This window comes from Phalangium opilio, unplaced genomic scaffold, assembly GCF_054372755.1.
Source record: "Phalangium opilio isolate 3A_F unplaced genomic scaffold, DU_Popi_V2 ptg000041l_1, whole genome shotgun sequence".
Classification (NCBI taxonomy): Eukaryota; Metazoa; Arthropoda; class Arachnida; order Opiliones; family Phalangiidae; genus Phalangium; species Phalangium opilio.
The window spans coordinates 9528437-9545952 of NW_028324165.1; the positions used below are offsets into that span (position 1 = coordinate 9528437).

Genomic DNA, 17516 nt, shown 5'->3' on the forward strand with positions numbered 1-17516 from the left:
CTTTGCCCTATAGAAAGAACCCTTTGAAAATGTTTGCCAACTCCATTTTCAATTTATCTTGAACGCATTTAGCTAGATCTCCTCACCTTTGAAAAGGTCAGGGGTTTAAAAATAAAATAAGTATAGAAAACAAATCTCTGTTGACGAACGAACTTTTATATATTTAAATCTAAAGAGCTCAAGTTTATAAATGTATGCTAACGAAGAGATTTGCTTGGTAAACAGACAAACTTAGATCATGGATTAAACTTTCATTTACTTGAGGAGAAATAATAGATAGGTTCAAGATTTGTTTTCGTTGTTTTTTTTTTTTGAAATTTAATGTATGTCACCAGGGATAGATAGACTTTTTTAAGACGGAATGGGCAACAGGGTTATTCGGGTGCGCGTCCTAGTCCACGACCCCCTTACCCGTGACGGAGGGGTATGAAAGAAGAGGCGGGTCTTATTTTCGTTATGGCGTTGTATGTATATCCGGGTCAAGTAAACGTCGTCTGCCCGTCGTCTGCCCATTCGTCTGCCAAGTTGGAATGGGCTCGGATTATAATTTTTGAAATAACATTGTTTAAAAATGGAAGTTACACAAGACATAGGGCTTGCAACTGAAAAAAAAACGGGGAAGACCCAAGAAAATTAAAAGTGAGTTAGAATTGAGTAAAAGTCTTCATAGATATTACAGCACGAACAGGTTTTAACCAAACACTAAGCTCACAAAACTCCTGACCATTCACTAAGCCTTGGTTAACTTCATCAAATTCGTTTACAAAATCATGAGGATAGTAGAAATGATTGGCTTAAGAAAGAATTAGCGAACACTTTTCACCTTTACAGATGTACTCCAAATCCAAAACACCGGCACCAAATTCACTAACAACCTTCTTAATTGCTATTAAAAACAATTCCCGAATAATTACCTGGACCCTCGCATTTAGACGACTCCATTTTGATTCCCTGTGAAGACGCTTATCTGTACAACCATAGCCCACTCGATCCGCGCTCTATAGCTATAGCGCGAGCAGCTTGCGTCGTGACGCGCGTGATCGAGTGGGCTATGGTACAACGCAATAGGGGTCGTAGTCATAGCGACAGAGTTAAACAGGAATTACGTATTTTTGGCCCTCCCCGTCAGCAACGTCACCAATACGTAGTTTTTGTGAGCCAATGAGATAATTTAATTTTTTGGTTACGTGTTGAAGGAAGGGACTATATACTCGTCTATGAGTCGGACTGAAGTAAAGGCCAAACATTGTTTATTCCGTCTTAAAAAAGTCTATCTATCCCTGATGTCACTTTACAAAATTACTTGAAAAATTTAAGTAGTTATATGGCAAAGAAATGTTAGAGAGATTAAGCCACACCCATTATAGTTATTACAAGTTGAAATTTTAATCAATGTAGGCCTAGGCCTAGGCCTTGTTTCTTAACTATTCTATCTCAAGCAAACCGAAATCTTTCGAAAGAGAATATACTAAAATGTTTACTCGTCTTCTAGAACTCTTAAAAGGCGAAAACCGCCTCTAAACAAGCGTGGAACTCCTTGCGTAAAACATTCTTTGGCACTTAAGTAAATTGGCTACTTTAACCCCCCCCCCCTACTCCCACCTTTTCGTCCAATCTTCTTCCTTAGCTTACAACTTACCTTTACTTTTACCTATGGAGATTGAAATTTATACCGCTACTGTACTGTAAAATCCCCCAGGGGAGTTCAATGTCACCGAAACAAGTGACTCACTATATTTACTTATAACTTCAACGTCTGCGTTTTAAAAACAAGTATTTTTGTGGCTGCTAGGCAATTTTGCGTTCCCTATTTAGATCATTTTTGAAGTTAGGGTTAGTGGACGAAGTTTCAATTTAGGCTTAACGTATCATTTTGTGAAGTTTAGAGTTTGGCTTAACGTGTATTTTGCTAGTGTATGAAATTTAAAGTTAGGCTTAATGTGTAATTTTGTTGGTGTATGAAGTTTGCAGCTTAGGCTTAACGTGTTGTTTTGTTGGTGTATGAAGTTTGCAACTAAGGCTTAGTGTAATTTTGTGAGTGTATGAAGTTAGGCTTAACGAATTATTGTGTTATTTATGCCTTATGACAAATTGTGAATGTGTCATCAGGTAGGCTTAACCACTGACTCGAGTTACAAATAATGGTTACTGTAAACATGTTTAGAGTTAGGCTTAGCAATTAATTGTGAACATGGGTTCAATTATAGGCTAAACATTTTAATGCAAAACTATAGAGTTTTAAAGCTAGGCTTAATGGCCGATTATAATATTGTGAAGATATTTGATGTTAGGCTTAACGACTTATTATATTATTGTGAAGCCGTTTGACGTTAGGCTTAAGGAATATCATTGAAAATTTTTGAAGTTGGGCATTTTAAAAATACGTTTATCAGTGTATTAAAGAGACTAGACTCAAATTGTGTTCAGGATAATTCTTATAAATACAAATTTTATGCTCCCTCGAAGATGTTAAGTTGGTACACTCCATTAGCTTGACTCGTATGTGAAAGCAAGCATCCTCAGGGACCTCCAGAACAAAAGTTTCTATCCTTGTTTTTAAGCCAAGGAAGGGTCTTTGAACCTTCTTGAAAATTTTTACTTTTTTTTTTCTTTTCTTTCTTGATTCTTGAATCATTTAAGAAACAGTTGGCACTCTCAGAGAGAGAGGGAAAGTACACCTTTTTAATTTGGAAATACCGTGCTGAGGAGGGAATCCACGGGAAAGAGAAAATACTTTAAAGATTGCGATGATACCAGCGAGAACATAGATATTTGAAATATAAATAATTGGTGGAAATGCAGTCAGAAGAATCGGTTTAAGAAAAGCTAGGTGACAGCGCTAACAGTCAGGCCTAAAATGGAACACCCCCTCCTAACTTGGAATAGTCAGCCCTAAAATGGAACACCCCCCTCCTAACTTGGAACAGTGAGCCCTAAAACGGAACACCCTGTTCCTAACTTGAACCAGTCAGCCCTAAAATTGAACACCCTCTCCTGACTTGAAACTGTTAGCCCTAAAATGGAACACCCTCTCCTGACTTGAAACTGTTAGCCCTAAAATGGAACACCCCCTCCTAACCTGGTACGGTCAGCCCTAAAAGGGAACACTCCAATCCTAACTTGAAACAATCAGCCCTAAAATGGAACACCCCCTACTAATTTCGGACAGTCAGCCCTAAAATGGAACATCCCCTCCAAACCTGAAACAATTAGCCCTAAAATGGAACACCCCCTCCTAACCTGGTACGGTCAGCCCTAAAATGGAACACTCCAATCCTAACTTGAAACAATCAGCCCTAAAATGGAACACCCCCTCCTAATTTCGGACAGTCAGCCCTAAAATGGAACATCCCCTCCTAACTTGGAACAGTCAGCACTAAAATGGAACACCCACTCTTATATGAATTTTCCGTCCGTTTATCGATGAATATATATTAGATATATCCATGAGACATGCGTCTAGTTAAGGTTTTAGTAGAGCATGGAGTTGAATTTCCACCACGATTCGACCTTACATCGTTTCTAACTTAATCTGACCGATTGTTCTTAGTTTATTATTATTTTTGGGGGCGTTTGTTCTCCGGAGCCGGAGTTTGTAGGGTGTTGGTTCCCTATTGTAACGAGCAAACGTGCCTTCCTTGGTATACATGGTTTTCCTCTCACATGCATCTCGATGGATATCCTAAAAATAAAATGCGCCAAGAGGAACCAGGCAAAGAAAAAATAGTTTGAAGTGTTTGTACGTGAATCTTCTTTTCTCCCAATGACTATATCTTTAGGTTTTACAGTTTTTTAGTTTCACCCACAATTTAGTAGAAAGTGTGGCTATTAATATTGCTTGGGTCGGATGAAGTTGGTGTAAACTGGTTTTAGGGTGAATTTATATTGTCCTTCCGCTAATAGGTCAAGGGCAAACTGCGAATCTAATTTCATTTACCAACCACCAGGTGTTGCTGCGCTACTACGAACTCTAATATCTATATCTATATAAATCAAAATCCTGACTGACTGATAATCAAAGCCCAGACCAAACCGCTTGCCCAGCTAGAAGGCTGAAACTTTGCAGGAACGTTACTCATAGGTAGTAGGCGCGTACTAAGAAAGATTTTTCCAATCTCTATGCAACAAAGTCGCCGCGTTTCAATCGATTTCGCCAATATTTAGTACACTGGTTTCCTTTAACCTATAGACGGGCTGAATGGTCTTTCGGGTTCAATTTGTTGCCATCTTTTTAAAAGGCGGCCAGAAATTTAAAACCCTTCTTTATGCAATAATGTCCGCGTGAAAAGTAATAATAATGTCCCGACGGGCTGACGGGCAACGCCGAGTGCATTTGCTCCTAGGGTTCTACAAAAATATTAGTCATCAGAAAAATGTACCCATTCTTTATATCATTTTGATGGAAGTTCTTATTACACGCGAGTGTGTGTCATATTTATGGAACATATCTTATATAAACTAATTCTTTGACGAATTTGGCAAGTGCAGCTAGAGTTAGGTGATTGACCATTCTTGTTTTTCCGTTGTAACAAAACGAGTAAAAATAACTTCCATCTACTTCTGTAAGGGGTCGCTGCATCTCTTGAGTTCAGTTCACGCCCTCGCGGAAACAAGGAATTTTTTCCTTGTCTTGTACGAACGAGTTCCTTGTTAGTTGTAAAACTTAGTATTTGGATTTTATCACGTTTAAAACCTACTGTACCTAAAGGCGGGCAGTAAACAATTCAAATATATATATAGAGTTAACCTTCTTCCCAATGTTACCTTTGAGTTAAGTACGCTCTTAACCTAAGAAAAGGTGGGCTGTATCTCCGTTACCAACTTTGACACGTTGCCAGAAGGTTAGCTGCTATAGCTGTGACTCAGAATTTTTCTTTTTGTAAGGACTAGGTACGTTATGAGATGAGTTTGAGATGGAAAATGTGTGTATTATTTTCTTGAGAGACTTAAATTTTAAAACCCTTGTTTTGTCTTTGCGGTTTGTTTATGTTTTGACTAAATTTTATGGGACCTTGTTAAAACGAAAATATCATTATTTTCTGTGTTATTGCTTTGAATGGTTAACGACACACCATAAGGCTATAATCATAAGTCTTTAAAGTTTGGCATTTTTTTCTTTCATTAAGTTAGTGATAGGGCTTATTTTCGACTGTCATAATGTTTAAAATACCTAAAAATGTTGAAATTGTACCACACGACTGACGGTTGCTCTGTAGTTTTGTGATGACGTAACTATATCAATATGCTACGTCATAACTGTGTCGTTTTATTCTCCTCCATTAAGGTGTCGCGCAAATTAAGATTTAAACCGTAATAGAAATATCTCAAAAGATTTCTTAAAACATGTATATAATTAAGGGGTCATCCCTAAAACACTCAAATCAAATAGTAACTCGAAAACAGCATTGTCCCTTGTGGTAAACAAAATGGAGGCGATAGAAGTATAGAACATTTTCGACTCAAAATCGATTTCCCAAAGAACAAACATCCCCCTGAATTTATGCCACCAGACTTATCAGAAACACCCTGTATATCAAAATACAGGGTATATAATAGTAATTAGCTACTCGAGTCAAGTTTGTATAATTAATTGAAATTAACTGTAACCAAGGCTGAAAAGTAGAATCTAATTTATTTGGGTGACCTTTAAAACAATAACGAAAATCTGGGGACTAACATGTATTTTGAATGGCTGAAAATTCTAGTTGAAATCAATAAACTCTACTCAACTGCGCTGTTTGATAAAATTCCAGGCCACATCGATAATCCGATAAAAATCAAAATTTGAGCTTCCGTAGAGCGATACCTTCACTTAGGCCTCGCGTCCGCCCAAAAGGGGGTGCATGGGGGAACCCTCGTAATCCCACACCAAGGCTTATAGAGACCTCCAAATATTTCTAACGAGGTCCCATTTTGAACAACATCGTTTATCTTAATTTTTGATCATAACAAGTAACAGTGATGATTTTCTCCGTAGAAGTTTTGAAAGGCCGCTGCTAATAATCATAAGTTAATCCTTTTCGTAAGTCACTCTACACCCATAACATTATATTGTTCTTGTTCTAATTACGTCACAGTACAGTCTTGTCATGTGAACTATCTTTGTTTCTATAAATGTACACTTCATATTCAACAGTAGTCTAATTCCCACACTATTCTTAATTATCCTTAATATTGACGCCATATTGTCACTAAATCTTTAGTCATTACCCATTTTATTTGTTTAGTTATTATGTATAATATTTAGACTTTAAAACTTACTACATAAGCTTTAGACATTAAGTGATTCGTGAGCCACGTTATCAGACAGCGTTACTTACAGACAGACAAGTCTGAAATATATATTTTTTCTTATGTTCTTCATTATCCAGACCATTTTACTTGTTTAGTTATTATGCATAATATTTAGACATTAAAGCTAACTACACATGCTTTTGACATTAAGCGATTCGCGACGTTATCACTCAGACAGCGTTACTTACAGACAGACAAGTCTGAAATTGATATTTTTTCTTATGTTTTTGCGAGAAATTATGGTTCGTATCTTTCCCCCAGAATTTATAGAGCTCAGGATTTTTGAAATAATTCGATACTTATCTTATTTTCCTCCAGATGTAGCTGCGTAACGTAAAATTATCAAAAATCCCTTCTCATTATATTAATGTTGGAGACTTAGGATCATGCATAGACTTATGATGTAATGGATTACTTTATCTTGTTGAAAGGCATCGTTTGATGGAATTAGTTAAAGTATGTCCATTCTCAACTTATCGATATTTGTTTAACGTCTTATGTAGGATAATATAATTTAATTAAAATTCCGTAAACGTACTCAATACATGCACGTTTGTAATGCGTGTATAACTAATAAGAGATTAAATCTAATTAAACTATAATTAGCTTCTATGTTTGTAAACCTTGTAAACGTTTATCGCTTAACAATTGTTACTTAATTTGAATTAATACGACTGGTTTTAAATAGCGTGTTCGGTGTTAACCGAGAGGCTAACAACACTGAAAGATTCTTTGTTAACCGGTCACGGATTAATTGTAATTTTAACGAGTGAATGACCCCTCGAGTTTTTGTTAGAATTTAACTCCTGTTAATTAAATCTAAATGCAAATTTAAATTTAATTGAATGGAAATAAATTAGTAATTACTTAGGCTTAGCATTACGATTTTCTTAAGCCTTGGCTAGATTGTAAATGTAACTTTGAACCTTACTGACAATTCCAATTGTCCGCCGTTCATCTTCAACCCTAGTAAGACCGTAACACGGTCAGTTGAAGTTGGCCCTAATTTGTAATATTATTCATTGTGCCCTATTATTATTTATATAAATCCTCCATGGTTTTCTGTTGCGTATAGCTCTTTATAACCGATCAATTGACGTTTATTCATAACCCGGTTACGCACCGAAACGCACCAAAAACCTTTATAAATGATTTATCAGTATATTGGAAAGAAAAATCAAATCATGCCTCCTCACTTTTCATCCTGCTTCTGAGAATCCATATTTCCTTTCAAACCCGTTCATCTTGACCCATTTAATGAATGTAAAGTTATATATAATAGTTCCTGAAGAACGCTTAGAATACCTTCCAGTCTATTACCATTCGGAAGCCGTACAAAAACGCGAGAATTCCAATTCCTCAGCCTGAATTTTACGAGAAGCAACTTTAATGTTTATAGCTTTCTTCTCGGCTAGATAGATTCCTTTAACATTTTGGGGCGTTAGGGCCAACTTAAACTGACCGTGTTACGGTATCACTGGGCTGGAAGTTGAACGATGGACAATTGGAATTGTCAGTGAGATTTAAAGTCACTCGTATCTTTTTCAGAAGGAATTGAGTTAATAGGGTGTGAAGACTTATGCATGGTGGAAGAGGGTTACAAAGAAGGGACCCTATTTTCCAGGGCTGCCAGTTTTGTATCTAGTTCTTTTTCAGGGCTTTTTACTGCATCGCTTTTGTTCCTTTTGGAGATGGAATTGTTTAGGATGTTCTATTTTTATTTTTTTGTGTTGTTAGGACAATTGGTAAAAATAAACATGGCAAGAAATTGTTTTTAGACGGTCGGGATAGTTTGAGAAATTGTAATTGTATTTGGGGAAAAATCGAAGCAAAGGTAAATTGAAATTACAGAAAGTAATTAAGTACTATGATAGCCTTAATTTCTTAGTGTATTCCCAGTTTATTTATTTCTCTCTCTGTAGCTTCTTAATTTGTCTGTAGACCAATTTGACTAAAAAATCAGTGATTGCAGATCTACTTTAATATTATACATATTACTGTATACAGTTATCTTTGTGATCACATTTAATTTCCCTCTATACCCAGCTGCAGAAAATAGCAGTAGCCAACAACTGCTCCAATTCGGTTGGAGATTGGTGACATAATTTGTTAATTCATATTGAATTTTGAGCCTGCATGCATTCGTAATTAACACGGGAAAAATTAATTAATGAGTTAGAATGATTATATTTTAATTGCTTCAATTGGAGTGGTTATTATCCCATATAGATAAGATTTAGTTATAGTAGACGTGCGACACCTGGTGGCTGGTAAATATAATTCGGTTTGCCCATGCGCGAGTATTCTCCAAGGGACACAGAAAGTACTGCTTCACTTTCAGTAATTTCAATTTACTTTTGTCCATGTAAATAAATTGTTTCAAATCTAAAATTGTTTTTTAGAGATCTTTGGTAACCATCTCGTCTACGAAATTTATCCGAACGCTGGTAACTTTTTGGCGACCCTCCCTCGAGTTAAGGGCGACCCTAAAGTTCAATCGGGCGAGTCCTCCATTTGTCACAAACGGGGGGTCCCAAGACCCAATGTCTGAGTGAGACTGCTTGAGCCAACCAGAGCTAGGGAGAGGACCAAAAGAGTATACTGAGCGTAGAATTTAATTTCCCAGTCTCATTCCACTTCTATGTTCTTTTTTTTTAGGAAATGGGCCCCCCACAAAAAGGGGTCGATCTTACTTGGGCCCCCTTGTGAAATCCCAAAATTTTGCGGCTCTTATACCCAATTTCAGAAATAGGAAAAAAAAAAAAATACAAATGGTTCTTTTCTTCCTATATTAAAGGGATAGTGGTGGCATTTAATTTCGACTAGCCCTAGAAACATAGTCCAAAATGGCTGCTCTGTGGAGCAATACAACGTCATAACCGGGTCTTTTTCTTCAATATGTCGTCAAAGATTATTAAAACTAATTTTTATAAAATGTTCTACAAAACATTCCTCAAGAAGTGATATCTAGTTTATTAGGGAGAAAGCATAAATTCGCCAAATTTCCAGCTTTATCTCCAGTCCAAACGTATAGTAGGTCCGGAGTTAATCCCCGCCTCTAAATTACAACCAGCAATCATCTCATTGGTTCTTGAAAACTCACGTCAGCGCGGCAGACGCGAATGACGAAAATTACAGTCATATTTTCCGACTGAGGAGAGTGTAGCGAAATAGCCCGGCCTCCATTTACGTCCCCCCTTGTATTTTGAAAGGGGGATTGGGACTATGGCGCGCGAATACTTAGGCATCTTATACCTTCTCCCTAATAAACTAGATATCACTTCTTGGTGCTACTATCCCTTTTAATAGTTGTATTTTTCATTCTTTGTTGGAAGGGGGGGGGGGAGACACTGTCTGGAGTGTTCCTTTGGATGTGTTTTGTAATTCAAAAAATGCTCCTCATTTTCCTTGACTCGTGAAATTGGACTGTTCGATTTTCCCAGAAATATTTCAGGCTAAAATCTTTTGTTGAATTATTTCTTTTTTATTACTAAAATCAGATCAGCTTTATTTTAATCTCTCTTGTATGCATCACGACCTTCAGGACGGATTTTTCTTGTAGCTTTAATTTGAGAGCTTAGTTTTTTTATTGTCCTTCATCTCAGAGAATGAAAGGTGAGACTCCCTTTAAAATTGGAACAATGTTTCCATGTTGAATTGATTTTGAGTAATCTGGTTAACAAGCCTTTTTTGCCAAGCAGACGGCGTGTAGTTGGGGTATAAAATTCTAGTGGACCACTAGTACCACCTGACGGGTTTTACTTCTTTTAATTGGTCTAATCCTACGCGTAGTCTATAATAATTTAACTTAATTGTTCATGCATATCTTTAATATTAACACAATATAATTTTTTATTATTTCATACGATCTTTTAATTACTATTAAAAGTAAATTTAAAGATTTTAAAAATCCAATGGTTTTTACTATGGCCCCTGTACTGTTGCTTCTCCGCGAGCACGAATGTACTATGGATGAAGCCGACATTTAGAGTGAAACAGTATCATGTTAATCCTATGGCCCCTGTAGAACTGTTTATCCCGCGGTGCTTCTGTGTCCCCCTGGAAGCTGCAATCTAGGATGAGAACTGAATTATTATCTGAAACCCTACCTTAATATTTAGGTTAAAAATAGATATAATTAGGGATTGTTATATTATATTAGCTTAAATCAAGTCTATTAAGAATGCTAATTTATTATAATCGAGAATTTGAATCCTTCACACTTTACCGACGAGGGAGGTTGTACATAAGCCCATGGCTTCACGACCCTTTACCTCATGTCTCTCAAATAAATAAATAAATAAATTTCTATCTTTAAGCTTTTAATGGTTTTATTAAGAGCTTTTCGGCTTTGATGAATGTGTCAATAAGGTTTCAGTTACCTAGCTGAAGTGATGTTTTTTTTTACCCCACTCAGCCTTTGTGCAAATTAAAGTACAGATGCGAGCTAAAATATTTTGATAAGTGTCAAGGGTGAACTAATATGTTTAACTAAGTTTAATTGGTAAATTTTTTTTTTAAATACATTCAGAAACATCTGAAATCTTACATAATAAAATGTAGTTGTCTTGCATTTGGACTTTACTTTCAAGAAGTTCATGGTTAGATTAACTTCAAGGCAATACGTGGTAATTTTTTATATTTTACATACTTTTTAATATAATACTTTGAGTTATTAAGTTGCTCTGAATATTATAATGACGAAGGCTTAGCTATTATAACTTCAAATTGAGGCTTAGCAATATAATGACAAATTTAGGCTTAGCTATTTTAATATTTAAAGTTACAATCGATTCAAAACCCATAAAATACTTCATACTACAACAAAATTAACTATATACGAACCAATAGCAACCTAAGGGAACCGAGGCCTAGATTCCGTAGCAGACGACGTAGATCCATATCAAAAACCTTCTCTAACCAACTCAAAACCACATCAATCCCTTCACAGCTTAGATTTGGCGGGCTGGAATCCTGAATCCACTATCTGTCCACCCATGCTGCATCCTTTATTGAGTTCCGCTCCACCAGTAAAAACCATGCAGTAAAAAAAGACCCTAGTAGGAAAGCTATAGCAGCTAGGAGAGTATGTAGGGCCTTGGTCCCAATATGACAAAAGAAAAATGGAGCCCTCCGAAATTTTTGCGCGATCCGGATAGCCCCGCTTCTAGGTGTAGTACCACCGTGAAAGTCAAATTGCATTGAAGAGAAAGGTACAGGCGGATTTAGACGCAATGTTAAACGTCGTAGGGATGAAAGTAGTTTTTGCAAATTAGCGTTAATCTGGGGTATAAATGGCTGGCCGGTTTCTCTTTTTTTGGACCAACTCGCCTTTCTTCTCATTCTTCGGTTTGTGTGACGATAAATCAGACGATTCTGTCGACGCCACTGGCCAGGAGCAATTTCAGCTTGCTTCCACAGAATCTGGAACTCCTTGGCTGCTGCTGGGTCTTACCGTATTCATCACTCTCGTTATAAGTAGCGTTACAACATTAAGTGTGACACTTATTGCAGGTCTACCCTTTACAAAAGTCAGCTGGTAAAAACGGGGCTGGTGTATTGACCATACATTTTGTTGCCTAAAGATGGACATAACATTGATGGGTATGTTTGTCAACAAAGACGTAAATTCTTCAAACAATACCTACCATCCAAATTTGGTTGTGGACTGGTAATGTTGAAGCCATATCAAACGTTTTTGTGGCCACATACCCAATCAATACATAGTTTTCACTTCAGACTAGAAGGATGCATACCATTTACACAAGGAGGCCTGGTTTTTGAATCCACCAAGGAGTCAGTGCCTCATTGTGTTACATTACACCTGAAGCCTGGCCTCCTTGTGTAAATGTTGTGAATCATCCTAGCCTGAAAGTGAAAACAATGTATGTATTGAGCAGACGATACTGCCCCCCTCTTTTGAGGGGGTTGACACTAAGCTAATAGATAGAAGGGTATGGAATGCCGTTTGCATACGTAGAACTTCCATTACTCTATAGGAGCTATCAACCAAACCTGGTTTGTGAGCTATAGAGCCAATAGGTATAAAGTGGATGGTTTTTAGAGTTACTTCGAAACCTCCTGTCCTCCTCCATAACAAAGAGCTCTTAATTCGGAAATAAATTTATTAATTCGGCAATACAAAGTGTGATACTTACGTGTATTATGTAACATACGCTCTCTTACATTGGAAAGAAAGCAAAAATCCCAATAAAATGTCCCAAAACCTAGCTAGACGTCGCTTCCTTGGACCCTATATCTCTCGCTCTTCAGATCTTTGCTTTATTCTTTCACGGTTCTATCCCAAATTTTATCTCTTTTTTCTTGTTGGGGCCTTTTTGTCTGTTAGGGACAATACTAAAGTACATAATTTTGAAGTAAAAACTTGGGTATCTCGGTGTAATTTGGAATTGGCCTGATAAGTTGATAAGATATGTTGGCCATAAGTTTGTCATTGGTTACAAACTGGAGCTGGTCATGAAGAGAGTGACGTAGGTCATAGATTCGAGGTAAAGTGACGTATTTCTGGTGAGGCGCTGCTGTCAAAGGCTTAGTAATGCAGACTAAATAGGAAAATGGAAGTAAACTTATGGTATGACTTACTTCAGGGTTAGGTTCTTATGAACTTCAGATCTGGGTGAAAACTTTATTGTGGGAAAATGTAACTTTTATATTTTTATTTTATAACACCAAATTGTACATAAGGTTTCTTCTTTTAGTATTGTTGGGTTGTTTTTGTAATTGGGTTGTTTACAAATAGTGTCGACTTGTTTACTCCTTATTTTGTTATTGCAAACTATACTCTTTATAATCTTAACCTGAAAACAGAAGTTACATTTTCGACTCAAAGAACATCCCCCTTTATTTTAAGGTAGACTTATCATAAACACCCTGTATGTATTAATCAAATATAATATATATGCAAATTGTCGGAGACAAAGTTTCAAGATGTCATAGTCAATCATTGTAGACCTGTCAGAGCTATAAACTAATTTTACTTAATTAACGGAAATAATCCGTATTGGGATTTTAATTAAAAGTTGAAGTATATTAATTGGGTTTGAATAATTTAATGAAATGAGGCTTGCATGTCAGAAAGAAATAATTTTGGATTAAATTTATTTCTTATTAAACCTAATTTTACACTGTAATACCCTTTACGTTTTGCTTTTTAAAGTCTATTATATTTCCTGTTCAAAGAAGGAAAGTTACTCTAGGTTTAATTAAATCTAACATACGTGAAAAGAAAGTTTGAAATAAGCTCAAAAGAATCCCCTAATGAGACTTATTCTTCCTCAAATGAAACAGCACAAAAATATAATGAAAAAAAGAAGAAAAAATATCAGAATAAAAATTATATAATCTTTTACTAGCCTTTAAAGGCACACTCTCACAGACCTGAAAAATAAGATATTTAAACTATACATGGTGTTCCAGAAAGGGGAGGGGTTAATTATAGGACAAAGTACAGTGAGTGGGATGCGTGGTTCTATGGGAAATCAACAGAATTTTGAGGATGGAAAATGAAACTTCTATGCCTCTATGACCAACCGATTTTGAATGTCCCATAAGGGATGCATGCACCCCCTAACACATGTTATGATTGAACATTGGTGTTTTATGGATGACCCCTTAATTAAATTAAAAATTATTGTGTGTTCAATTTCTTACTTAAATAAAAGGGGTCAAATCTATAGTCTAAATAAAATAATTAAAACCATAAGTTCATTAGATAAGTATGACACTACCAATGCTTCGTAATGCTACCTAAGACTTTCATCTCGAGATAACTAGTTCGAGGGAGAACGAGTAAGCGAGAATTGATTAACTACACTCGGTGGGTTAATTAATTTTGCAGGACTTCCATCTAGCTCCTATTTAGTCTGCATTACTAAGCCTTTGATAGCAGCGCCTCACCAGGCGTACGTCAGTCGCTTTACCTCGAATCTATGACCTACCTCAATCATTTCAAAATTACAAGCTCCAGTTTGTAACCAGACTTTACAAACTTTTGGAGGAAAATATCTTATAAACTTATGATTAAACTGAAAGAAAAATAAAGTTTGGTAATAGTACCCCTTTAATAAAGAAAGGGTTGAACAGATGAAGGGAAGAAAAAATAAGACAGAGAAAAGAATTCTCATATACTCAAATTAAATAAAATTACTCGGTATTTCTTCAATTGCTGGGCACTCGCTGCGTAGTATATCTTCCCAAATTTAAATAGACCTGTTCGGTACTAACTTACCCCCTACCTTTAACAATACTAATATTTCCCCGAATTAAAAGCACTACGAAAGGCTGAAGAAAAAACTGCCCCTTCTTAAACCGAAATACACTATGGTCTGTAGGAATATTTTCTTAAGGAAAACTTCCTTTTTTTTCTCTCTCTCTCTTTCGTCTCCGCGAAGGAATTTCCTTGGAAGAGCAAAGCGTTTTTCTATAAATGGTCTCTTGTCACGGAAGATTGTATTTTATAGTAAAAAGGCTCCACTTAGAGCTTAAGTTTTTTTCTTCTAGACTTCTCTATCGTCTATACATCTATCTATGGGACTGGGTTGGTTTTGAAGTTCAATATATGTACCCTGGGTAACATTATCTTTAGGCCTTTTCCATCTCCCAGTTTTAAAGGGTTACTTAAAGAAACGTACAAGAAATAAAATTTACGTTAAATTATCTAGAAACTTCGCTTTTGGTTGCAAAAATAGTAAATCATGCTTTTTGAAGTGTTTTAGTACCCCTTTAAGCAAACATAATTTGCTTATTTATTGATCTTGAAAGGGTTAAACGATTTTAACTACATACCTAGTTTTTCGAACTTGAGTGCAGTTTCAACGATGTATCTTTAATGCACCATTATTTCTTTTAGGTATTTTTCTGTGTTGTTTTATTTTTTTTTTTTAAAGAAAATTTCTAATTTTTCTTTATATCTATTGTTTTTGTAGTTTTATGTGATATATAAAAGTAAACTTCTAAATAAGGGTAACTGTTTAATATAACTATATAGTTTTCCAAATTATAAATGAAAATTATAATTAAATTGCTTCATTTGAATGTAAGGAAATTAGACGTAAATTGTTTAACTTTGTTTCAAATCTTGGTTTATAATTAACACAACAGCGTTAATTATAAACTGATTAAGAATTTGTATATATATACTTAGTTAATTTAATTAACTTCGTATTTAATTTGACTAAATTAATTAGTCTCAAATTCCAAGCGTTTAGAATGTACAATATTTTAAAGTGCAAGTCATATATATTTACGCATTATATGCTAGGGTTATTAATTTATACCAATTAACTAATTATTTTCTTTTCTAATTTTTATGTCTCATTTATTGTACTGTACCTCTTTTCCTAAATTTTGGAATTTTCATAAGACTTGTCCTTAATGCAGACCAATTAGAATGAAACGTAACTTGGGGCCAAAATGGCGTAACTTCCTATTGTTTCCTTTTAGAGATACGTGCTTTTCGGTATTAATATAATCATAGAATGAGCAGCCTTAAGTGTCATCAGGAGCTAGCCGCAATCTCAGATAGCTGTTTTTCCCGCCAACAATCCCCGGGCATTTTAATTTAGTCGTTCGTTTTAAGTCATTAAGTTAATGAGCTATTTTTCTCTGACCATTATTACGGCTAGATCCTTAATCGCTAGTGTTTTAATCTTAGACCAAGGCTTAAGTTGTTTAAGAGCTTCCACTTACTCGTTACGTTTGATGAGAAAAATAAGCGGTTTGGACTTTCGGAGAGTTTTGTTAATATTTTTTTTTATTTTTATTTTTTAATTACAAGAGTTTGTACAAGACTATTAAGCCAATTAAAGTTTAAAAATGTAAATATTCTTTCTAGGGTATGTGAAGATTGTCTTGGACAAGGATTAGTTTACAGGACAATGTCGTAAAATTGATTTAGTGCAGTTTAATTAGGCTTAACAAATATGATTACGAATACGATTTTGCAAAAGATTCAGTTTTACATCTAAGCCTTTGCAGATTTAATATTAGGCTTAGGATATTCAAATCAACTGAACCTATATTAAAACTTTTGTTAGGCCTTGGTTTGAATTATAAAATTGCGCGTGCAAAAATGGTTTTTGCTGTACTAATTTATGTCACATGTTTTGTGAAGTTGGCTTAGGATATATGACTGAAATCTAACCTAGATAGGGCCAAAATTAAAATATTCATTAGGCCTTGGTTTGAATTTTAAAATTTCGCGTGTATAGTTGTTTTTGCGGGAACAATTAATGTCACGTGTTTTGTGAAGCGCGTTTCTCAAGTGATTAAACGTCAGTAAGAACGCGCTTTTAAATATTACTAGATTCACGTTCTTTCGTTAAGCCTAAACTTGAGTCTATTTTTAGGCCTAATTTCAATCATCATTGCGTGCGTTTCATTTAGGCCTAAAGGTCACGTAAACTTCATTTTGAACTTGAACTTGAAAAGACTCTAATGGAACGGTATTTTTTATTTTCTAGGCGTCTGGTTGGAAGTTTTGTATCAACCACCACGCCACGTTCACACGCCGGGAACGGCTGTCCGACACGACAGAACGCAACGTCTAGGTGGCGGCGCAACCAGTCAAAAACTTCCACCCCCTGCTTTTATACTGTCCAGTCGCAGCCGGACATTAGGCGACATTGAACCTTTGACCCGACGGAATGTCACCACGCAAGTTGGTCAAACTGTTTACCTCCGATGTTTGGTCGAAGGCATCGAAGATCCCACGGTAAGTAACGGCTTTTCATTCATAAATAGACCGATATCATCCTTGTAAATTCGTCTGCGTCATAGTCTGCTTATACGATAACCTTGGATAGAAACAAGGAGAAATAACAGAAGATACCAAGGTTATAATCAATCCACGTCCTTATTCCATATCGCCGTAAGTTAGGCTTGGAGGGGAGTAACGGGAAGAAATTCGTCTGTCGTCTGTTAGAAAGGCCAAAAATAGGTACTGTGCAGACGACAGACTAATTTCTTCCCGTTACTCCTTTCCATAAGTCCTGAGATAAGCCTAACTTCCGGCGATATGGAATAAGGTAATTCAACTTTGATGTCCTCAATTATTACTTCTTGTTTGTGTCAATTTAACTAACAATAATAGTGGTGTCCATCCTATATGCAATTCCTAAAAACCGTTTAAAGTAATTTAGGCTTTCAGGGTTGTCACAATGGCAACCCTTCTCTACCCTAAACTGAATTGAACCCTTTCCCAA

The 17516-nt window shown here is 35.9% G+C and overlaps 1 protein-coding gene across 3 annotated transcripts in view; it reads left to right on the forward strand.

Annotated features, from left to right (window-relative positions):
- LOC149679805 (zwei Ig domain protein zig-8-like) overlaps positions 1 to 17516 on the forward strand; it is a 329518-nt gene that overhangs the window by 279521 nt on the left and 32481 nt on the right. For all 3 annotated transcript variants that reach the window (XM_089835641.1, XM_089835640.1, XM_089835642.1), the window contains one exon: positions 16776 to 17026. In XM_089835641.1, coding sequence (XP_089691767.1) covers positions 16776 to 17026 — 251 coding nt within the window. The remainder of the gene's footprint in view (positions 1 to 16775; positions 17027 to 17516) is intronic.